Source organism: Podarcis erhardii (genome assembly GCF_964252035.2).
Source record: "Podarcis erhardii genome assembly, chromosome: 9".
NCBI lineage: Eukaryota > Metazoa > Chordata > Lepidosauria > Squamata > Lacertidae > Podarcis > Podarcis erhardii.
This window is the reverse complement of record NC_138512.1, coordinates 68,221,182-68,244,991: the sequence shown is the minus strand read 5'-3', so window position 1 is coordinate 68,244,991 and position 23,810 is coordinate 68,221,182. Positions and strand designations below refer to the sequence as shown.

The 23,810-nt window shown below is 45.6% G+C and overlaps 1 protein-coding gene and 1 long non-coding RNA gene across 4 annotated transcripts in view; both read left to right on the top strand.

Annotated features, from left to right (window-relative positions):
• CFAP299 (cilia and flagella associated protein 299) overlaps positions 1 to 23,219 on the top strand; it is a 364,079-nt gene extending 340,860 nt beyond the window's left edge. The window contains exons 5-6 of one of the 3 annotated variants that reach the window (XM_081877371.1): positions 18,036 to 18,165; positions 22,937 to 23,219. In XM_081877371.1, coding sequence (XP_081733497.1) covers positions 18,036 to 18,165; positions 22,937 to 23,032 — 226 coding nt within the window. In that variant the 3' untranslated portion in view covers positions 23,033 to 23,219. Of the gene's footprint in view, positions 1 to 5,009; positions 5,140 to 18,035; positions 18,166 to 22,936 lie in introns of those variants that run through there. The other 2 variants (XM_081877373.1, XM_081877372.1) reach the window with 2 other exon arrangements.
• LOC309350505 lies at positions 10,502 to 14,502 on the top strand. The gene is made up of 3 exons (XR_014160446.1): positions 10,502 to 12,151; positions 12,817 to 12,866; positions 14,406 to 14,502. It is a non-coding gene; the product is annotated as an uncharacterized lncRNA (long non-coding RNA).
• Positions 23,220 to 23,810: the final 591 nt, after the last annotated feature.

Below are 23,810 nucleotides of genomic sequence, written 5' to 3'. Positions count from 1 at the left end.
CCTACCCATGACCTATAGCAATGGACCAAGCTAAGGAGAGGGCATTCAAGCTACTAAATGCTCACCCTGACCCCACCAAGGCACCCTTTCTGTTTTAAAATCCTCACCTTTTTTTAAATGCTCTCAGTCAGTAGAGGTCTCAGTCTATTGCTTGATGTTTTAAATGCATGCATAATCTCATCTTCCACCGCTGCATTTTTGGTGACATACTTAACAAAGAGTGAAACAGCCAGGATTCAGATTCCGTATCTAAGGAGATATTCAAATTGGATGCAGGTGTGGTTGCTTTACAATGTACATGGCCCTTATCACACTTACGTTCTGAACAAGTGCTTGTAGGTGTGGCGAGGTCAGCACTGTGTTATGTAGGTCATCCAAAACTCAGGCTGATGAAACTGCTTCATCACACCAATGGCCAAGTTTCCCAGGGGACCTTTTCATTTGGTGTAAATATATTTATAGAGAGAGAGAGAGATAACTTTTTGAGAGGAGTGAGGACATTTTGTATGAAACATTCAACAGTTACTGCAAATTAAGAGCTTAAGAAGAGGCCAAAGACCCATCTCGTCCAGCTTCTTCTTCTTTGGCGATCACTTGCAGCCGAGTAAACACGGTTTTAACAGTGAGTCCATAGGTGACTGTGGAAGCCAATTCTGGATCCACATGTTCTTCCACAGTGGGGACATTGGTTTCCGGGCAGGAGTTGATCATGGTGTGGATTTGCCAAGCGTGCCTTCCTCTTAGCACATTTCTCCCTTGTGTCCTGAGTTTGAGTGTCTTCAAAGCCCATGACACCTTTGGTAAAGGCTGTTCTCCAATTGGAGCGCTCGCAGTCCAGTGTTTCCCAATTGTTGTTTATACTACATTTTTTTAGATTTGCCTTGTGACAGTCTTTAAACCTCTTTTATTGACCACCAGCATTACACTTTCCATTTTTAAGTTCGGAATAGTGTAGTTGCTTTGGAAGACAATAATCAGGCACCTGCACAACATGACCAGTCCAACAAAGTGGATGTTGAAGAATCATTGCTTCGACACTGGTGATCTTTGCTTCTTCCAGCACACTGGTATTAGTTCACCTGTCTTCCCAAGTGATGTGTAAAATTTTTTTGAGACACCGTTGATGGAAACATTCGAGGAGTTGGAGTGGTCCATGTTTCACAAGCATACATCCCAAGGGTTATCTGTTGTTGTTGTTTAGTTGTTTAGTCATGTCCGACTCTTCGTGACCCCATGGACCAGAGCACGCCAGGCACTCCTGTCTTCCACTGCCTCCCGCAGTTTGGTCAGACTCATGTTTGTGGCTTCGAGAACACCATCCAACCATCTCATCCTCTGTCGTCCCCTTCTCCTTCTGCCCTCAATCTTTCCCAACATCAGGGTCTTTTCCAGAGAGTATTTTCTTCTCACGAGGTGGCCAAAGTATTGGAGCCTCAGCTTCAGGATTTGTCCTTCCAGTGAGCACTCAGGGCTGATTTCCTTCAGAATGGATGTGTTTGATCTTCTTGCAGTCCATGGGACTCTCAAGAGTCTCCTCCAGCACCATAATTCAAAAGCATCAATTCTTTGGCGATCAGCCTTCTTTATGGTCCAGCTCTCACTTCCATACATCACTACTGGGAAAACCATGGCTTTAACTATACGGACCTTTGTTGGCAAGGTGATGTCTCTGCTTTTTAATATGTTGTCTAGGTTTGCCATCGCCTTTCTCCCAAGGAGCAGGCGTCTTTTAATTTCATGACTGCTGTCACCATCTGCAGTGATCATGGAGCCCAAGGAAGTAAAATCTCTCACTGCCTCCATTTCTTCCCCTTCTATTTGCCCAGAGGTGATGGGCCCAGTGGCCATGATTTTTGTTTTTTTGATGTTGTGCTCTCTTTCACCCTCATTAACAGGTTCTTTAATTCCTCTTCACTTTCTGCCATCAAGGTTGTGTCATCTGCATATCTGAGGTTGTTGATATTTCTTCCGGCGATCTTAATTCCGGCTTGGGATTCATCCAGCCCAGCCTTTGGCATGATGAATTCTGCATATAAGTTAAATAGGCAGGGAGACAATATACAGCTTTGCCGTACTCCTTTCCCAGTTTTGAACCAATCAGTTGTTCCATATCCAGTTCTAACTGTAGCTTTTTGTCCCACATAGAGATTTCTCAGGAGACAGATGAGTTATCTAGTCCAGTGTTTCTCAACCTTTTTCCAACCATGGCCCCCTTCTAACCTTTTTTCCTTCCTGTGGCTCCCCTGCCCCACCAGTAGAAAGGTTTAACATGTTTTATTTATAATTTATACAAAATACAATTTATATATCTACAGTCATACCTCGGGATAAATATGCTTCAGTATAAGTATTTTCAGGTTGCACTCCACGGCGACCCGGAAGTAACGGAGCACGTTACTTCTGGGTTTCACCGCTTGCGCATGCGCAGACGGTCAAAATGACGTCACGCGCATGCGAGGAAGCAGCGAAACGCAACCAGTTTCAGGATGTGAATGGGGCTCCAGAATGGATCCCGTTCTCATCCCAAGGTACCACTGTACATTCACTTTATGTATTTCTCAATTAATGTGACTCTTACGTTTGATGGCCAGAAACAAGCCTCCACAGCAGGAAAAAACAAGCTTGCCACATCTTCCATGTAACAGGCTTTTAGGTATTTGAAGATGGCTATCATATCTCTTCTCAGTAGCCAACCAGATACCCATAATGGGAAGACTGCAAGCAAAACTTGAGCGCAACATTGCTCTCCCCACCCACATCCCAGAAACTGGCATTTAAAGGCATACTGATAGTTACCTCAGCCCTTTTACATCCCATCTCCCTTCATGGGGTCTCCCAAGCCCCTTCATGTATCTGCATCCCCTCTACTTGCTCATCAAGACACCCCCCTCTTCTGCTTCCAGCACTTCCTTGAAATAAACCACACCTCCTAGACCATCACAGCCGGTGCCAGTGCCGGATTTACGTATAAGCTAAACAAGCTATAGCTTAGGGCCCCACTCTCTTGGAGCCCCCCAAAAAATTTAAAGAAAAACAACCTGGATGTATATTTCCAAAATATAAGATAAAAAACAAATAAAATAAAACCTACATACAGCAACAGTGTTTTGTGTTGTGTAGGCTCCTATGATGTAAGTAATGGGCCCCGCCTGCTAGGCTGCTCCCTAAAATATCACTGGTTTGCTCATTTCTATATATAGGGTGCTTACATTCTGCATGTGGAAATGACTTTAGATACCTATTAGGTCCATAAATTCCATATAGCATATATCCAACACAAAAAACAGTGACTATTTGTTGTTGACAAAGGACAGCTGGACATATAAAGGGTCCCATTACCTTCAGTAGCTTAGGGCCTCATCAAACCTAAATCTGGCCCTTACCACAGCCAGTCTTTTCCCACCCCACCATACGTCCCTCTTTCTACTGCTAACTTTCCCTCCCAGCAACATTTCTTCCCTCCGATGTGCTCCTTTATGACATGCAATGTGTGTTTTTCTCTGTAGTGACAGGTGACGGGCGTTGGGTTATTTTTCTTGTGGTGTTTCAATTGCACAAAAGGCTGTACCTCTCATGCATGCACATGCACACACACACAAACACACCCATTGTCTATGGTTAGTCCTCAGGCGCCATAAAAATAGTAATTATCGTCATCTAGATCTTGTTTTGTTTGTTAATTTTATTTTTCTTAGGGATATTGAAGGTTGGCACAGCCCAAGGCAAGGTGTTTGGCTGCACCTTCTCCTCTCTTCCTTCTCTTGAGGAGACTTTGTGGCTGGGCTACCAGTGTTTTCTGCAGTCCAGGGATTGATTCCTGGTTCTGAGGCAGCCGTGGGTAATTGCCTCTCTCATTTTAGTGTGCGGCTTGGCTAACTCGATTGAGTCATTTGGGGCAATCTGTCTGCAGATATGTTTGACAGGCGCTGCTTCCTTGCAGCACAGCATAATCTATATGATGAGGATTTAGGGCAGGGCCTGAGCTTTCTGGCAGGACACAGGAAAAGTCTCATTCTCTGTGTGCTTTTATTTGTATGATTACCTCTGTGTGCTTATATGAATGTATGGCATATGGGTCAGAAATGTGTAAGCCTTTCCCAACCTGGTGCCCTCCAGTCTATTTTAAACTACAACTCTCATCATCCCTTCGTTGGGTGGCCAACCGTGCAAGGTTGAAATTGTGCAAATCAATTGTACGCAGTTGATAAGGAAAGTCCTCTTCAGCTCATCGAGAGTTGAGATGTTATATTTTCCACTGTGCTCTACCTGTATTTTAATGGGATTGCCATTTTCAGATTTTGATCAGGCCCATTTCTTTAAAAAATAAATAAATAGCAAAGGTCATCTTTAAATTTCACTTCTCTTCCCTATCTTGTTTCAGTAGCTTATCCGTCAGTGCGATAAAAACCAATCTGAGCCTGCGGGTTTGTGCGCAGAATAGTTTTGCAGTGTTTACCATGTGTAAATTAAACACTAACCAGCTGTCCTCATGTTACTCATGCTGGAGGCCAGCTGCAGTTAAGATTCGTGCTTACCTCTCTGCCTCCAGCCCCAGCTCGGGAGGAGGCTATAACCTGGGGACAAACTGCACTGTATACATAAGCCTTAGGCCTGCGGCTTTGAAATGCAACGAGGGATACGCACAACTCCAAATAACATCAAAAGAAGCTGTGTGTGCTTTCGCTGAAAACCAGTGTTCCATCTACCCCACCCCTGTTCTTTCTGGGTTTTGGAGGGTGAAAGCAGAACCCAAACTGGAGAGGGAGGCTCCATGCTGTGGCTTCAGGGATATCGGGACTCTGTGGAGAGAGATGGCAAGATCAAAAAGGAACAATGCTGACAGGAGCTGTACAAAACCCTTTGATCTGAAAGCTGCTCCAGCACGCCACTCAATATGTTAAATAAAATCAAGGCTGAAAGCCAGTCTCTATAGCACCCCACTGGACACCTCCCACCTTTTTAATAAGAAGATATTGCCATTAATCTTCCCCCCTCTGTTTACATGGCAGGGTTCTCTGGAGGAAGACACACCTGGCAGTGTGCGTCTGTGAATCCTCACTTTGCTGGCGCCGGTGCAGGATTTGGCCATCTCCGAGTATTACCATTTCCTTGGGTTATTAAAATCCAATGGAAAGCTGATGTAAGAGCGTAGTAGTGTGACACATGACTTGACTGATTAAGATCTGTCACGTAGGGTGTATCTGTTGACTAAGTATGCAGCCAAGGCTTGTTAATTTGAGGGTTTATGAAACCACACAGCAAAGGGTAGTCAAATCCAAGAATCTCTTTCAAGCGAGCCCATTTGGATAACAGCATAATGAGCAATTAAAACTAAGAAGGTAAATGCTGCTTTAAAAAAAACCAGTGTAAATGAATTGGGTAGCCAAGCCGTCTTATCTGAAGCCGCGAGTATGTTGTTGGTTTGGCTCTATCCAAAGACTGCAAAACCACCCAATTAATCAGCACAAGTCAGGGATCGTCCAAAGGCCCAAGTATTTGAATGGTTTGATTTAACAGCATTTCTAAAGGATTTGGAATTCCATCTCTGCAGCCTCCCAGGTCTTTCTCTGTTGCCTGTTTGAAGGCTGCCCAGGCCCTGTGAGACAGCAGAGGAGCTTACCCCTTCGTAGTCAGAAATACCAGACCCACATTGGCATCACTGCAGATCAGCTCGTGGCGACATGGCAAACAAGAGGAGGAGCTTAACTGAGCTAAAGTGGAGAAGAGGGTGACCGTAAACAAGTGCGCCTCTCTGCACTGACGGGGCTCTTAGCCCTTGTATAAAGGTAAAGGGACCCCTGACTATTAGGTCCAGTCGTGGTCGACGCTGGGGTTGTGGTGCTCATCTCGCTTTACTGGCCAAGGGAGCCGGTGTACAGCTTCTGGGTCATGTGGCCAGCATACTAAGCCGCTTCTGGCAAACCAGAGCAGCGCACGTAAACCCTGTTTACCTTCCCGCTGGAGCGGTACCTATTTATCTACTTGCACTTTGACGTGCTTTCGAACTGCTAGGTTGACAGGAGCTGGGACTGAGCAACGGGAGCTCACCCCATCGTGGGGATTCGAAATGCCGACCTTCCGATCAGCAAGCCCAAGGCTCTGTGGTTTAACCCACAGCGCCACCCGGGTCCCTTGTATAGGATAACCTTAAATTACATCTCAAACGCAGCCTAAGGCTGCAACTATATTCTACGTTAAAGGTGTGGCTGATGAAAACGGCACTTGTGAATTTAATTATCCCACCCTCCATAAACCCTAGGACAACTCACCCATCTTCTGCCCACCTCCCCAGCAGTGGCATTCGGTGACACAGAGCAAGTAGCAGCAGCTGTGTTGGTTTTGTGTTCCAGCTGCAACCCCCGGCTCTCAGCTGGATGCTGCTCTCGAAGGCCTCTCAACACCCCGTAGCAGCTTTCGGAGGGGCACAAGAAGCTGTGGCAGGAAAGGGAGCCCTGAAAAATCCCAGTGCATGCCTGATTTTGAGATGCTGGCAGGGGCATTGCATGGGACTTTTTAGCAGCTTGGGGCAAACATTTATGTAAAATGTGCATATTGTAGTTTGCATACAGAGCTGCAAATTAAGATGTTGGAGTCTCACCAGCACTGAATTTTTCAGTGCCAAAGACTTGGGGTACCCACCTCCTGACAACAACCCTGGAACCTGGCCAGAATGTTTTCTTTTAGCCCATATTTGTAGTCTGATAACTAAGCCCATTGATTCATCTGCTATATGGCAAGTACTTCTCTTTTCTTTTCAGTGTTTTCTAGTACGTGAGAGCAGCAGTTCCCCCATCTCCTCCTGCTCCTCTTTTCTGCAGGCTGAAAAACACCCACTTCCTGCAGCCTTCCCTCACAGAAAGAAGTCTTCTAAAAACTGTTTTTGCCCATCCTTTTCGCACACACCCCTTCTGAATCCTTCCCAATGAGACAACAGCCCTTTAAAAGTTGCTCAGGTTTGGAAAAAAATAATGGACAGCTGCAAAGCCATCTTGCTTTTCCACAAGCAAGACAAGAAAATTAAAAACTTGCACTATATGCACTATTGTAAACATTGGACAGCTGCTGTTGTTTCAACAAGGCATGCTCGGTGTTGCTAAACAGATACCGAAACCCAGTATTGCAAACTGCTTTCATGGCGTAAAATGCTCCCCTGAGTTCCGAAGATGTGCACTACCCGGTGTGTGTGCCCTTGCATCCCTCTGAAGGAAGCAGGAATATCTGCCCTGAAAAACTGATGGGATGAATCCAGCCTCTGTGCAATGCTTCTCGTTGTGCTATTTGGCAAAGCCAGGAATGGTGCCAGCAAAAATGATTATATAATAGCAGTCAGATATCAGAAAGCCCGATGGGTCTGCTTCACGTTTCTCATCTCCGTTGCCCTCCTTTCTGTCTGCTGTCACCACCCTGTTCTTTCACCACTCGCTTGAGAGAAGGCAGTAGTTTCAATGATGGGAGGCGGGAAGTCGAGCCGGATGACTGACATCATAAACTCGTGGAACCACAAAGTGAAAAAAGCTGTTGAGCCATCATTGTTTGTAATTAGCTTTTGACTGGATTCCCATTCTGCTATAGGGAATAGTTTTATCTGGATGCGTTTGTGTGGGTGGGGAGAGAAACTCGGAGAAACGAAGTGGAGGAACTCTTCTTGGCTTGGTGAAAGATATTGAGAGAGACAGAAAAGGGAGCAGGATTTAAATAATGCAGTGCAGGGCAGATCAGCCATAGCCATCTCGACAGCGTTCTGCTGTTTAAAACGGCAGGTACCACCTCATTCATTTATATACACATATTACATCTAGAGGGACGCGGGTTAAACCACAGAGCCTAGGACTTGCCGATCAGAAGGTCAGCGGTTCGAATCCCCGCGACGGGGTGAGCTCCCGTCGCTCTGTCCCAGCTCCTGCCAACCTAGCAGTTCGAAAGCACGTCAAAGTGCAAGTAGATAAATAGGTACCGCTCCAGCGGGAAGGTAAACGGCGTTTCCGTGCGCTGCTCTGGTTAGCCAGAAGCAGCTTAGTCATGCTGGCCACATGACCTGGAAGCTGGATGCCGGCTCCCTCGGCCAATAAAGCGAGATGAGCGCCGCAACCCCAGAGTCAGTCACGACTAGACCTAATGGGCAGGGGTCCCTTTACCTTATTACATCTAGAGACCAAACTTCTGAGGAGTTCAGGGCTTGGTATATATGGAATTTTCCATATATACCCATGGTATAATATGGCATTATCCCATTTGGTTCTCCATAGACCACTGAGCTTCATGGCCAAACTAGAATTCGAACCTGGGCCTGCTCACCCCACATCCAACAAAGGATCCATTATGCCCCACTGGCTCTCTGTTTGTATAAACTACCCGGAACATTCCTAATTTGTACTTTTGGTCTATTCGCTGTAGTATTACATTGCCAAGAGGCTTTATGTTTTAATGGCACATAGCTTTAATCTACCAATTTACTAATTTGGCAATTAGTTTTAATTTGGCAAAGCCATTATGGTGTTTCGGTAGTCTTTCATTCTAGAAATGGTTCTAACAATTACTTAAACAAACAAACAGACATGATAGGGTGCTTACCTGGGAGCAGGTAAGGGCCAAAGCCTGGTGTTTGCAGCAGTAGAATTGCCCGCTGATCCAGACGTCTGAATAAGCAGATCAGCCTATTCCAGCAACTTACAATTTCAGGTATGCAGACTATGCAGCATTGAGCAATGCCCACTGGCCAGCTGCAAGGGTAATGCTTCTTTTATTGTGAAGGGAAATGGCTGAGGCTGTTGCAGGCTGTAGAACTGCATACTGACCCAGATGTCTGAATAAGCAGGTCAGCCTTCCTTCCCTCAATTATTCCTGTGCTGTTATTTGCATGTGTGTACTGCGCATGTGTGCAAAGAGCATCTCACTTGGTGAGGTGGTCACATAACAAGGAACCATAAACACACAATGAGGAAAAAAGAAATTAAATTAAAAGCAATAAGGACCAGTGCCAAGAAAACCCATGTCGTCTCCTGCAACGTTGATGTTGATGTTAAGAGATTTCTTGAAATATAAAGCAGTATGCAAGTTCAATAAATAAGTAATATAACTACGTGGTGCCTTTCTCAGACACCAGAGAAGATAGGAGACAGGCAAGTGCTCCGATATTTGGCATCCTTCAAACAGAGAAGCACATATTTAAGTAGTTCTTTCTAGCCCAAGTTTGCATTGGGGCATAAATATATTATATGATTGCTCTGATTAGCATAGATAGCTTGGAGTTAAATGCATTTGCTAATATAGCTGAAGTTACTGTAAATAAATTGTTAATCTGCAGAAGAAAACACCAGAGGAGCAATTCATTTTTTCAATTCCCAGCCCATTCTGATGGCATTGATAAGTAAATTATGGAAATTAGGTACATGTGAAAATAGGTTCATGAGATGCACCTGAAATTGACAGAAGCAGTTGTAACCTGAGGCTTGTTTTGGTCAATTACCACTGTCAGTTGGTTGGCAAAACTTCTGTTGTTTACAAGGTAAGGTGAGGATGAAGTATGATAGCTAGCCAGCTTAGTTGGCCTTGAAATTGAACAGAAAGTGTTGGAATTTTTGTGCCATGAGACTTCTTTCAGTTTCCAGCTGGCTGCCATGAAAGGCAACTTTTGCTGATAAACGTTGGAAATCGTGGAGAAAATTTGCTCATTTTGGCGCTTGGACAGCCACAAAATAGGTTGCATTGGCCAAGTCATACTCAAGAGTAGATCCTCTGAAAACAAGGGGTCAAGTCTAACTTCATTCAGTTGATTCATTTCAATCTGAGTAGGGCTTCTAGTTGGATCCAGCCTATTGTCTAGGCCAGGGTGGAGAAACCTGTTTCAGCCCAAGGGCCACCTTCCCCAGTGGGCAACTTTCTGGGGGGCTGTGTGCTTGTGGTGGGTGAGGTCAGAGGCAAAACTGGATGGAGCAATGGATTCAACTCTTAACTTTGTGCAAAAGGTTGCATTCCAGCCACACATACATCAGAAGAAGAAGAGGAGGAGGAGGAGGAGGAGGAGGAGGAGGAGGAGGAGTTTGGATTTGATATCCCACTTTATCACTACCCTAAGGAGTCTCAATGGGATGCGGGTGGCACTGTGGACTAAACCAAAGAGCCTAGGACTTGCTAATCAGAAGGTCAGCAGTTCGAATCCCCGCAACGGGGTGAGCTTCCATTGCTCGGTCCCAGCTCCTGCCAACCTAGCAGTATATAGTGTAGTGTAGTGGTTAAGAGCAGTGGACTCGTAATCTGGTGAACCGGGTTCGATTCCCTGCTCCTCCACATGCAGCTGCTGGGTGACCTTGGGCTAGTCACACTTCTCTGAAATCTCTCAGCCTCACTCACCGCGCAGTGTGTTTGTTGTGGGGGGAGGAAGGGAAAGGAGATTGTGAGCCACTTTGAGACTCCTTAAAAAGGTAAAGGGACCCCTGACCATTAGGTCCAGTCGTGGTCGACGCTGGGGTTGCGGTTTTTCAGGGCAGATATTCCTGCTTCCTTCAGAGGGATGCAAGGGCACACACACCGGGTAGTGCACATCTTCAGAACTCAGGGGAGCATTTTACGCCATGAAAGCAGTTTGCAATACTGGGTTTCGGTATCTGTTTAGCAACACCGAGCATGCCTTGTTGAAACAACAGCAGCTGTCCAATGTTTACAATAGTGCATATAGTGCAAGTTTTTAATTTTCTTGTCTTGCTTGTGGAAAAGCAAGATGGCTTTGCAGCTGTCCATTATTTTTTTCCAAACCTGAGCAACTTTTAAAGGGCTGTTGTCTCATTGGGAAGGATTCAGAAGGGGTGTGTGCGAAAAGGATGGGCAAAAACAGTTTTTAGAAGACTTCTTTCTGTGAGGGAAGGCTGCAGGAAGTGGGTGTTTTTCAGCCTGCAGAAAAGAGGAGCAGGAGGAGATGGGGGAACTGCTGCTCTCACGTACTAGAAAACACTGAAAAGAAAAGAGAAGTACTTGCCATATAGCAGATGAATCAATGGGCTTAGTTATCAGACTACAAATATGGGCTAAAAGAAAACATTCTGGCCAGGTTCCAGGGTTGTTGTCAGGAGGTGGGTACCCCAAGTCTTTGGCACTGAAAAATTCAGTGCTGGTGAGACTCCAACATCTTAATTTGCAGCTCTGTATGCAAACTACAATATGCACATTTTACATAAACGTTTGCCCCAAGCTGCTAAAAAGTCCCATGCAATGCCCCTGCCAGCATCTCAAAATCAGGCATGCACTGGGATTTTTCAGGGCTCCCTTTCCTGCCACAGCTTCTTGTGCCCCTCCGAAAGCTGCTACGGGGTGTTGAGAGGCCTTCGAGAGCAGCATCCAGCTGAGAGCCGGGGGTTGCAGCTGGAACACAAAACCAACACAGCTGCTGCTACTTGCTCTGTATCACCGAATGCCACTGCTGGGGAGGTGGGCAGAAGATGGGTGAGTTGTCCTAGGGTTTATGGAGGGTGGGATAATTAAATGCACAAGTGCTGTTTTCATCAGCCACACCTTTAACGCAGAATATAGTTGCAGCCTTAGGCTGTATTTGAGATGTAATTTAAGGTTATCCTATACAAGGGCTGAAGGGATGCGGGTGGCGCTGTGGGTTAAACCACAGAGCCTAGGACTTGCTGATCAGAAGGTCGGCGGTTCGAATCCCCACGACAGGGTGAGCTCCCGTTGCTCGGTCCCAGCTCCTGTCAACCTAGCAGTTCGAAAGCACACCAGTGCAAGTAGATAAATAGGTACCGCTCTGGCGGGAAGGTAAACGGCGTTTCCGTGCGCTGCTCTGGTTCGCCAGAAGCGGCTTAGTCATGCTGGCCACATGACCCGGAAGCTGTACACCGTCTTCCTCGGCCAATAAAGCGAGATGAGCGCCGCAACCCCAGTGTCGACCACGACTGGACCTAATGGTCAGGGGTCCCTTTACCTTTTTAAGGAGTCTCAAAGCGGCTAACATTCTCCTTTCCCTTCCTCCCCCACAACAAACACTCTGTGAGGTGAGTGAGGCTGAGAGACTTCAGAGAAGTGTGACTAGCCCAAGGTCACCCAGCAGCTGCATGTGGAGGAGCAGGGAATCGAACCCGGTTCACCAGATTACGAGTCCACTGCTCTTAACCACTACACTACACTATATACTTCTCCAACCAGACTGGTGAGCAAGAGGCACAGGACAAGGGCACACAGGACATGATCAGGACAAGGGCATATTCTAGCCAGGCAAAAGCACCCAAGGAAGTTGCAAAGTAGGGCCAGTGTGGGGTATGGCCTGGGCAAGAGCAGGGCCTGGGAGGAGTTCCTCCACGCCTGGCCCTACAAGACATGCACTGGTCTACCCATGAATCTTTGGCTTCCTCAGATTCAGATTATTTTATTCATTTCACTGGAGGCTGATCTTAAATACATTTTACTCTGATTTTTGTATTTGCATTTGGAGAGTGACGAGAGGGCTGTTTTGACCCTGAAAGGCGTTTTAAAACTTCTAAATAAATAAGGACAGTTTTGAATCCCCCTCCCTTTCTGCTTTTCCATTGTTATCTTTTCAGCTTGTCTTTATTTTTTTTGTCGCTCAGGACAATTTGATTCACTCTGGAAAAATAACAGCCCTTGTTGTAGCACCACTTTCAACCCAAGAATCACTACAGCCCTAATGCAAGTAAATCTAATTTGGATTAATAGAATTAGAGATGCCTTTTAAATGCTTTAAATCTCCCTGACAGAGAGGGGGGGGAATGTTATCAAATTGACAGCAATGAATGCCAAAGCATTTTAAATATTTCCTGCGTAGATTTCTTCTTCTTCTTATTATTATTTTAATAGATTTCCAAATGTTCCAAAAAGTATTTGATACTCTTCAACAAGGGGCTCAGGTATGTGGACTATGCGACATTGAGCGGTGCCCACTAACCAGCTGCAAAAGGAATGCTTCTTTTATTTTCAAGGGAAATGGCTGAGGCTGTTGCCATGCTTAATGAGCAGAGCGTTGTCCTTTGCAAAGCTGGAGAGAAGAATGCAAAGCAATCTTATCTCCACACTGACCAGCTAGGAAGAATTTGGAGAGGGAGCCATTCTTGCCCCTCTGGGGCAGCTTGTCTTGGCTAATGCACCAGGGAATCAGCTGAGGTGTCTCCAGTTGGAACAACAACATTGGACATTTTAGGGGTTCGTCTGTGATGCTGCCCAGGGAAACCAGCAAGGACCGAGACCTGGAAGAAAATTTATTTTTCATCTGGGCAGTGATACAGGGAGGGGCATTCCACCATACCAACCCTGTTTTTTCTCTCCAGAAGCAAGGGGCAGACTCTGCAAATGGCGGAAAAATCCCCATACCATGCATTCTCACCGCCTGCCTTGTTAGATAAATGGATGTCCACGTGGTGGGCATCTCTCCACTACAGAGCTGTCAGAAAATGGCAAGTACAGTGGTACCTTGGTTCTCAAATGTCTTGGTACTCAAACAACTTGGAACCCAAACACTGCAAACCCAGAAGTAAGTGTTCCAGCAGTTTGCGAGCTTTTTTTGGAATCCAAACATGCTCCGTTTTCAGTGTTACACTTCCAATTTGAGTGCCACGCTTCTGTTTGGAGCAGCCTTTCTCAACCTGTGGGTCCTCAGATGTTGTTGAACTACAACTCCCACCACCCCTAGCTTGCAAGGCCAGAGCTGAGGGATGATGGGAGTTGTAGTCCAACAACATCTGGGGACCCACAGGTTGAGAACCACTGGTTGGAGTGTTATGCTGAGGTCTGTCTGTTTTTGCTATTTATTTTGTGTTTTTGTGGCTCTTTTGTTGTGGTTGTGTGTGTGTGTGGAACCCAGTTCAGCTACTGATTGATTGTGTGACTGCAGTACATTGTTTATTGCTTTCATCTTATGGATCACTGGTCTCGTTAGATAGTAAAAATCAAGTTAAATTGCTACTTTAGGGGTTTTTAAAAGTCTGGAACGGATGAATCCATTTTGCATTTCTTTCTATGGGAAAGCATGCCTTGGCTTTGGAACGCTTTGGTTTTGGAACGGACTTCCGGAACGGATTAAGTTTGAGAACCAAGGTACCACTGTACAGATGACTGTTGTAACTTAGGTTATGTTCCAGTTGAGCATTTGGTGAAAACCCAAAGCCAGCCACATAATGGTTATACTCAGGCTTGTTTGTCGTGTCAAGAACGGGCCTGCAGAGGAGACTTTGATGCACCAGCAGTGCATGTGTGGTCCTGGGGTTGCCCAGTGCACAAGCCCTCCAGGATGGAACCATGCTGCCATTCGCTGCATGCGGGTAGGAAACTTGGCAAATGAAGGAAGTGATTATTCTGCAGCTGATATGGGGTTCTTTCCCCACAAGTCTTAATTTATTTTTAATGATTGGGGGAAATCCTTCACCGAAGAGCTTTCTTTTTCCCTGTTTCAGAGCGAGAGGTGGAAAGCTTTTGCCTGATAGCATTCTCCCCCGCCCCCTTCCTTCCGAGCACCTATCCAGTTGCACAATCTGGCTATTAGCTTTGCCGCTTTATGGTGAGTGAAAGAGATTGCAAAGCAGCAACGCTAGATGAAGAGATACATTCTATGTAACACCTGCAACCCCAAATGTGGCTTGCTAGTTCAAATCTATGTGTGAAACTGAGTGTGCACATCTGCACACAGAGAGATTGCCTCTTTGGTCTTTTTTAGCCCACAGTTTTCCCATGTCTGCCGTTTCTCTTTCTGGGAATATCACACTGCTTATCTCCAGGTTCTACTGATGTATCACCCCAGTGCACCTTTCTACGTAGGCCTCTCTTTTTCAGCACCACATATTTTCTATTCCTCTTTTCCTTCTGTTCTTGCCTCCCCCACTTCTTCTGTACTTCAATTCCTGCTTTCAGTTCTCTGGCCGTTGGCTCCCTTTCCCAGAATTCAGCCTCCTTTTCTTCCCTTACTTCCGTATGCCTCCCATCCAAACTCATGTTTCACTACCCTCATATAAGCAGCACTGCCTAGCAAATGTTCTGTTGCTGCTGTTTCTGTGATGAGGACTTAGAATGGGTTTGCAAATATAAAGACAAGAGCGCACCCACCTTCCATATGAGGTAGATCTGGCTGAGAAGTACTGCCTACTTAAGTTACCAGCAACTGCCCCCACCCATATTATTCAAACACCTGTAATCTGGGCGTATGAGGACTGAGACCTGCAATATTTACTTGTGGAGAAGAGACAGGCTTTAGCAAGCTCCTTTTAACTCCCCTAAGGTAGCTTCAGGATGAGCAGCCCAGTGAAATGGGTGAGATCAATCCTGTGATCTAGCAACATTAGTCAGCTTTAGACTTGTAATTCCAGATTTTATTAAATGAGTGAAGATGAGTGAGCAGGAGTGAGAAGCGTGGAAGAAGGAGGAAAAACAGTGAGTAATTTCTAGCTAACGTAGACTATTATCATCTCTAAGTTAGCTTCAGCAACTAACATAAAACACAGCATTCTTGGCACATGCAAGGCCTGTTTTGAGATTGAAGCGAACAAGCAGAATTATCCAGGACAAAACCATGCTGTGGACCAAGAGGGGTGATGGTTGATGGGGGCAAATCAAGTCAAAAGGTGGTAAGCAGAACCACTGTTGGCCCCACATATTTTCTGCAGGACTCCAGTCTTCCAATTTACAGGGCAGCTGGACATGCTCCAAGCAGAAAGGCTAGGGAGACCACAACAACCAGACATATTTTCCATTTGGCACAAACTTCAGTAAGAGTTACAAATCAAACCATTGCCAGCCCCTCTTCAGCCTCCCTTGCCAAAAAATGAAAAATAATGCCCTGCCCTGTGCCACTCTACTAAATGAGGGAAGTCTCATTGGTTTTACTTCTTCTCCTTCTTGAACCCTCACTCCCTAATTGTCTCAACCCAGCCATTCCGACCAGAGAGTCCCATACACACTTGAGGGACACCATGAATGCTCCTTCCTCCATGCATCCTGGAGAAAATACCAAATTGCAATGAAGTTGTCATGGTCCAGTTCTTCATGTGAAGCTTGTAGTGATAAAGCGGGATATCAGATCCAAACTCTTCTTCTTCTTAGATTGTTAGTTAGCTTCTCTACAGTCTTTGCAACCATGCAAGTATCTCCAAGTCAGCCGCTCGCCATCTTGATGTGCCCAGAGGCACTTGTTTCAGTTTAAATATGTACGTAAGCAGCTGTTCTTGCCAACAGATTATGGGTGGGGTCAGGGCCGGATTTAGGTTTGACGAGGCCCTAAGCTACTGAAGGTAATGGGGCCCTTTATATGTCCAGCTGTCCTTTGTCAACAACAAATTGTCGCTGGTTTTTGTGTTGAATATATACTATATGGAAATTAATGGACCTAATAGGTATCTAAAGCATTTGCACATGTTGTCATGCAGCCAGTCCAGGCAGAATGTAGGCACCCTATATATAGAAATGAGCAAACCAGTGATATTTTAGGGAGCAGGCTAGCAGGCAGGGCCCATTACCTACATCATAGGAGCCTACACAACACAAAACAAAACACTTGCTGTATGTAGGTTTTATTTTATTTGTTTTTTATCTTACATTTTGGAAATATACATCCAGGTTGTTGTTTTTTCTTTAATTTTTTTTGGGGGCCCCAAGTGAGTGGGACCCTAAGCTATAGCTTGTTTAGCTTATACATAAATCCGTCATTGGGGGGGGGGGTCCAATCCACATAACTGCATACTGGTCTCAGCAAATCCTATTGGCACCCTATTGGACCTCACAGCCAGAGTACCCCCCCCCCGAAAACCTGACTCAATTTGCTTGCAGATATTATGCAAATGTATGGCATGGCCCTTGCCCCTGAGCCTAGAAATGTCCCTGTGGCATAGGATATGTGAGGTGCATATAGACTAGACAGGTAGAATAGACACATTAGCACGGGCTATTTACTGGAACTTGAGAAAGAGAATTGGGAAGGATTTCTGTCACATAGGATTAACTAAACACCCTATTGTGCATTCAGACAAAGTACAGTATCTGTGTTTTGGTTTGCTTTATTTTGCTGTGCTTCGACAGAGGGAAGAATCCTTGGGCAGAGTTGGGCATTTCAACAGGGACAGAAGGGATAGGACTCAGCTTTCTGAAATCTTGCTTGCCTTCTGCACAGCAAGCCAGCCATGAAACTGCAGCAGCCTATCTAGTGGCTAGGGAGGCTTGCCGGTGACAACCAGCCAGTGTTTTGACTGCCTTTCCAACAAGATGTCTTGGAAGCTATAGGCATATCTGCAGCGTAACTTGTTTCTTGGGGTTTCTGAGAGGGAAGAGAAAGAGTTAAATGAATTTGTGTTAATAGTGCAGACATGCCTTTTCCCCTCTGCCAGCATTCAAAGGGCTGGTCCTGACATGATGCCATTTTTCTCCACGGTAACGCTTTGAAATGATTCCCGTGGAGACATTCAGATGGAAAACATGAGTTCATGTAGATTTCTTAGGATAAGAGCTAGAAGCAAGATACCAGGTTCATGGAGGCTGCTGCACACAGGATTTCTAGTCCTGCTCTGGAACGACATATTATCGCCGAGATATTGCTGCTGATAAATACCATGGACCTGTGTCGCTTCATTCTGTCTGCTTGTAAATGCAAAATGTCACGGCATTGCACGTTCCCCTTTCCATCACTCTCACTGATTGGCTGCTGCTTATAGGGACATGGAACCCTAGGCACAATGATGCCATGACAAACATTTTGCTGTTCTAAACGTCACTGGGTGAGTATGTGGCATTCTTGGAAAGCCACTCATGAATGACCACTGGGAAGAGCGCAGAGGGGAGCAATGCAGTGGTGCATCTGCAGCAGTGCAACCGGACGCCTTCAACTTCCCCAGCTGCAACAAAACATGTCTCCCCCTTATCAGTGTCTACAGCCACAGCAGATGCTGCAACCTTCCAACAGTTTGACTTCACTCCCAAAGGCCCACACCTCCATTGTCTCCCGAGACAAAAGGACGGTAGCTTTGTGGGCAGCATATGGCTTGCACAATGTTGCAGACAGATGCTTTGCATTGTCTATTCTTTGGATTGTTGTTTTTTTACAGTTTCTACAACTGGGACAGGAATATCTGCTGCTTGAATTCAAGTCCAAATTACCAAGTGATTGCAGAAAATGTGTGCGGCCTTCTCTTCAAGAACAAGTCTGACAGGAAGGTCATCAATGTTGACCCCAAGGTAGCATTGTTACTTTTGTCATTTCCCTGAGACAACAGGCCTGTCTGTGTAAAACATCCATGCTTTTATTTTTACTACTCATTTCACGGATCAAGGGGCAATGCATGGGTCTGTTACTTGTCCTGTTGAGAAGTGATGTTCCATAATGAAGGACATTTCTTATATTAGTTGGATATATGATGTTCTTCAAATGGGACATCTTGTAAATGCAGCCAAGGTAGAAACAATCATGTAAGCCATCGCATGAACATATGAATCTTAAGTACTGCTGAAACAAGGTCCATGTACTTTGGTTCTATCTGAAAGCAACAGATCTCATTGTCGGTAGGTCTTCCTGTAAAGCTGTAGGCCTCACAAGATGGAAATGTCATTTTTTAATTCTTTTTGAATGAGACTTTTTTCCCATGGATGACAGCAGTGGGCCTCAGTTTCATTAAGCATAAGGCATATCTAGAGAAACATCTTAAACTCCCCAGATTCCCTTGGGCACTTCCTTATGTAATAGTGCAGTAATAATAGTTCAGTAATCCTGTGCAGAAACTGGGTGCACCTGCAGTCTTAGAGGCAACAACCAACCTACACAAAGCCAGCAGCACTTCTCCTTTGCTTATTGCAGTCTCTGGGAGCTTGTGACCAAGAGCTCGTGAACAGGACTTGCAAACAGGGGCATTTGAAGGAAGGAGGAGAACTGGAGGGATTGGAATTGGAAGAGACTGAAGAGAGTGAGATTGTGTCTTTTGGAATAAGGTTGCTTGCTTGTCTGAGCTGTTTGGAGACTTGATTGTGGGTTTGTTTGTGGTTGTGGTCATGTGACAGCACATGGTTTGAAGGAGAGGGGCTGTTGCTGAAAGGAAGGAAGGCAGACTAAAAAAGCCAATGCAATTCTGGGCTGCATCAATAGGAGTATAGCATCTAGATCAAGGGAAGTAATAGTGCCACTGTATTCTGCTCTGGTCAGACCTCACCCGGAGTACTGTGTCCAGTTCTGGGCACCACAGTTCAAGAAGGACACTGACAAACTGGAACGTGTCCAGAGGAGGGCAACCAAAATGGTCAAAGGCCTGGAAATGATGCCTTATGAGGAACGGCTAAGGGAGCTGGGCATGTTTAGCCTGGAGAAGAGGAGGTTAAGAGGTGATATGATAGCCATGTTCAAATATATAAAGGGATGTCACATAGAGGAGGGAGAAAGGTTGTTTTCTGCTGCTCCAGAGAAGCGGACACGGAGCAATGGCTCCAAACTACAAGAAAAAAAGATTCCACCTAAACATTAGGAAGAACTTCCTGACAGTAAGAGCTGTTCGACAGTGGAATTTGCTGCCAAGGAGTGTGGTGGAGTCTCCTTCTTTGGAGGTCTTTAAGCAGAGGCTTGACAACCATATGTCAGGAGTGCTCTGATGGTGTTTCCTGCTTGGCAGGGGGTTGGACTCGATGGCCCTTGTGGTCTCTTCCAACTCTATGATTCTATGATTCAGACTGAATGAGAAAGCGAGTTAAGCCAGCAACAGGTCTACTTAGCTTCTTGCAGTCTCCGGGAACTCATGACCAGGGCTACCTGGTATTCCCAGGTAGCGCTGCGAACAATTCCTGCTTGAAACTGTGAAGTACTACAGCCTGTCAGTGTAGACAATATAATGGTCTGTCTCAGTATAAGGCAACTTCCTATATTCCTATTTTATGGGTAGGTTCAAGGCCAAGGCCACTGAGATAATGTATGGGTCCCCCAGCAAGCATTGGGAAATTGGTCTCCTATGTTGCTCCCTTAGCACCAAAAAGTGTTGCTAAGAAGACTTAGAATCATAGAATTGTAGGGCAGGAAGGGACCCCGAGGTTAACTTAGTCCAATCCTCTGCAATGCAAACTTGGCCCTCCAGCTGTTTTGGGACTACAATTCCCATCATCCCTGACCACTGGTCCTGTTAGCTAGGGATGATGGGAGTTGTAGTCCAAAAACAGCTGGAGGGCCAAGTTTGGCCATCATTGCCCTATGGGGATCGAACCTGCAACCTTGGCATTATCGGCACCACGCTGTAGCCAACTGAGCTATCCAAGCTATCCAGAGTGATTACACCTGTTAAAACAAGCTACATACAAACCCACACTGGTTGTGCCCTCCTTACCCCACTGCAGTGGCTCTATTTCAAGGCATTTCTCTCTCTCAGACAATCACATTTGACAAGCTGATTTTTCACTGTCTTCCACTTACTCCAGGTTACGACACCAAAACAGTTAAATGCTACATTACCTTCTTTTTACAAATTGGTTTAAATATTTTCAAAGAGTGTGCATGGAAAGGGGGGGGGGCTTGGAAATCAGTTCCATATATTCCTGTTCCAAATGAATAGTATGCAATTCACAATTCTGTCACTGCAGGGCTGGTGTGCCCCATTTCATTGCTTAAGTCGAAACAAAAAGGTTGCCATCCCACTTTGCCCCCGCATCGAAGCCTCCCTTACCTGGATTGCAAAGCAGCAGCAGCAGCAGCAGGTTCTGGTGAAATCTCGCAAAGCACACGAGATCTTACATGAGTCCTACATTGGACTGACCCAAGATTACACAGTGCGCTCTGTGCACTGGATTTCAGGCAATCCCCCCACTCCCGTAAAACAGCAGAGAATAATGGACAAATGGCCATGATTCAAACAAAGGTAAGCATTTTACATCCCTTCGATTCCATTTGAAGAGAGGTAATAAAATGCTTACCTTTCTGATTTAAATAAATGGGACTTAAAATACTGGGATTTGCTTGAATCGTATCCCTTTTTCCATGGCTTCTTTGCTGTCTTGGTTAGAGAGTTCCGTTATGAACAATGGCCCTCTGTTGTGATCTGAGTGTGTCCATCTGCAGTGATCTGAGTGAGTCCATCTGTTCTTCATTGTCCCTTTAAAAATGTTGCATCTTAAGTCCTTGGACTATAGATTGAATATGGCAAACACACCCATGCTTTGGTTCCTCTCAAAACCAACGCAGAGTAAGCCGGGCAGTAATTTGTTTGGGTTTGCACAGAACAGCTCTCGAATGAGGGTTTCTTTGAAGTACTTCCCATGAAAGCTGGTTGCATATGAATAGCAACGGGACCAAATATCAAATTATACACATCTTAAAATGGGAGTGTGTTGGTTTGCAAGACATTTAAAAATGCATACCTAAAAAGAAGTGTATTTGGTTGCATTCAAAGTGGGTCACTGGTCTAACTTCCTGCAGCTGTGGAACATCTGTAACAAATAAGCAGATACCCTATTGCTGTGTGAAATATATACTTTTAAGAATTGAGGACCAAATCAAGCACAGAGGGGGTTTCGGCTCTTTAAAGCCGTACACATTGCATTTCTAGCTCCCTTGTGTGTCTCTACTGCACAGTGGCATAAATACCCATGAAAATGGTCAAAATTGGATGCCTACATTGGAGGCTGAATCCCACAAAATGGATTTGTGAGACAAAGAATCACCACCCACTCAGGACCTATGGGACAACATGGAGGACTGGTAGTTTTTGGAGGTGATGCCTTTCCCTCCATAAAATCTAATGGAGACATTGAATGGAAAAAAATATTTAGAAATGGTTGCTCCTCCAAATTAACCCTTCTCTACCAAGCCAGCTACTAGGGACATGGGTGGTGCTGTGGGTTAAACCACAGAGCCAAGGATGTGCTGATCAGAAGGTCGGCGGTTCGAATCCCCACAACGGGGTGAGCTCCTGTTGCTCGGTCTCTGCTCCTGCCAACTTAGCAGTTCAAAAGCATGTCAAAGTGCAAGTAGATAAATAGGTACTGCTCTGGCAGGAAGGTAAATGGCATTTCTGTGCACTGCTTTGGTTCGCCAGAAGTGGCTTAGTCATGCTGGCCACATGACCCGGAAGCTGTACGCCGGCTCCCTCGGCCAATAAAGCGAGATGAGCGCCGCAACCCCAGAGTCGTCCGCGACTGGACCTAATAGTCAAGGGTACCTTTACTTTTACCAAGCCAGCTATGTGATGCTTACTAGTGAGGATAGAAGACAGCAGGTTGTAAACAGAGAGGCTGCAATACCCTCAAAGTGTTGACAATCGGCTGTCATTCCACTTGTAGCACACAGCAGAATGCATGTGTAGCACTTGGGGCCCCTTGACAGTTGCCTGCCCAACTTCCTAGCCATTGTGCATCCAGGTAAAGGTAAAGGTACCCCTGACCGTTAGGTCCAGTCGCAGACGACTCTGGGGTTGCGGCACTCATCTCACTCTATAGGCCGGCGTTTGTCCGCAGACAGCTTCCGGGTCATGTGGCCAGCATGACTAAGCCGCTTCTGGCAAACCAGAGCAGTGCACAGAAACGCCGTTTACCTTCCCGCCAGAGCAGTACCTATTTATCTACTTGCACTTGACGTGCTTTCAAACTGCTAGGTGGGCAGGAGCTAGGACTGAACAACGGGAGCTCACCCCGTCACGGGGATTTGAACTGCCAACCTTCTGATTGGCAAGCCCTAGGCTCTGTGGTTTAGACCACAGTGCCACCCGCGTCCCTTATGCATCCAGAAGCTATTGCAAATCAAACATTGCTCCTGGCTAGGCATTCCATGCAAATTGGGCCTTTCACAAGATCAAGCTCTCAAGGTAGACTTTGGAACAGAGGGCCAAAGTTGGCATGTTATGTGATGCATGTCATTGTGAGCTGGCTGTATTCCAGTGGTGCGAAACCTGCCAGGATCTCATGCCACACAGATCACAATGGTGTGAACTGAAAACATGTTTGATTTGAGTTTCTTGTTTCTTTCTCGCCCTTGTTCCATCCTCAGGCTTATCCAGGGGACAACACAACACGGACCCCAATCGAAACGGACCTCTACCTACAGGTGGTTATTTATGATCATGTCCTCAGAAGAAAGCTCTAAACATCATTTCTGACGAGGAATAAATACACTGGAAGAAGTCTTTAATATATATACCAGAGGTGGAGAGGGGGGGTAGTTTATTCCAAGGACTAAATAGTCAAGGGTGCCTTAGGCTGTTAAGGAACAGTTACCAAATAGCACTTTTCCTGAGGTTGCTTATTAAAGAGATTTTGCCTTTGTTTTCCTATCTGCATAAGAGTGCTTTAAATCATTTTAGAACCCTAAAATACAGCACCCCTTTACAAACGTGTGTTAACTCTGTGCACAGTTACTTCTAATTACTTTTAAAACCACAGAATGCCTTCCACATTAGGGCTTTGTAAATGCCATTAAAGGGGAAAGAATGAAAGGATCACACACCTCTGGAAATGTGCGCAGGTTTGGGGGAATGCACCTTTTGGTGATGCATCAAATGTGGTGTGAATCAGAACAGGAGGAGGTGAAACTGAATTAAGAAAATAAGATAGGGCAGGGTGGGGTGGGAAGAGAGCTGTGTTGCTCTTCACTTAATGATATTCACTAAATGAGTGCCCTGGAAACTGAACGCCAAACTTCAAGTGATTTTACATGTGTCACCTTGGAGTTGGGTGGATCCTTTAAAGCAGGGCTTGCACAGCCTGTGGCCCTTGAAACTTGGCTGCACTACAATGTCCATCGTCTCTGACTGGCTGGGTTGCTGGAGTCTAGCCAAATGCGGCCCACAGGTTGCTTTGAAAACTGTAAATTGGAAGGGCTAAGCAGCCAGCTTAGGTGCCGTATTTTTCGCTCTATAAGACGC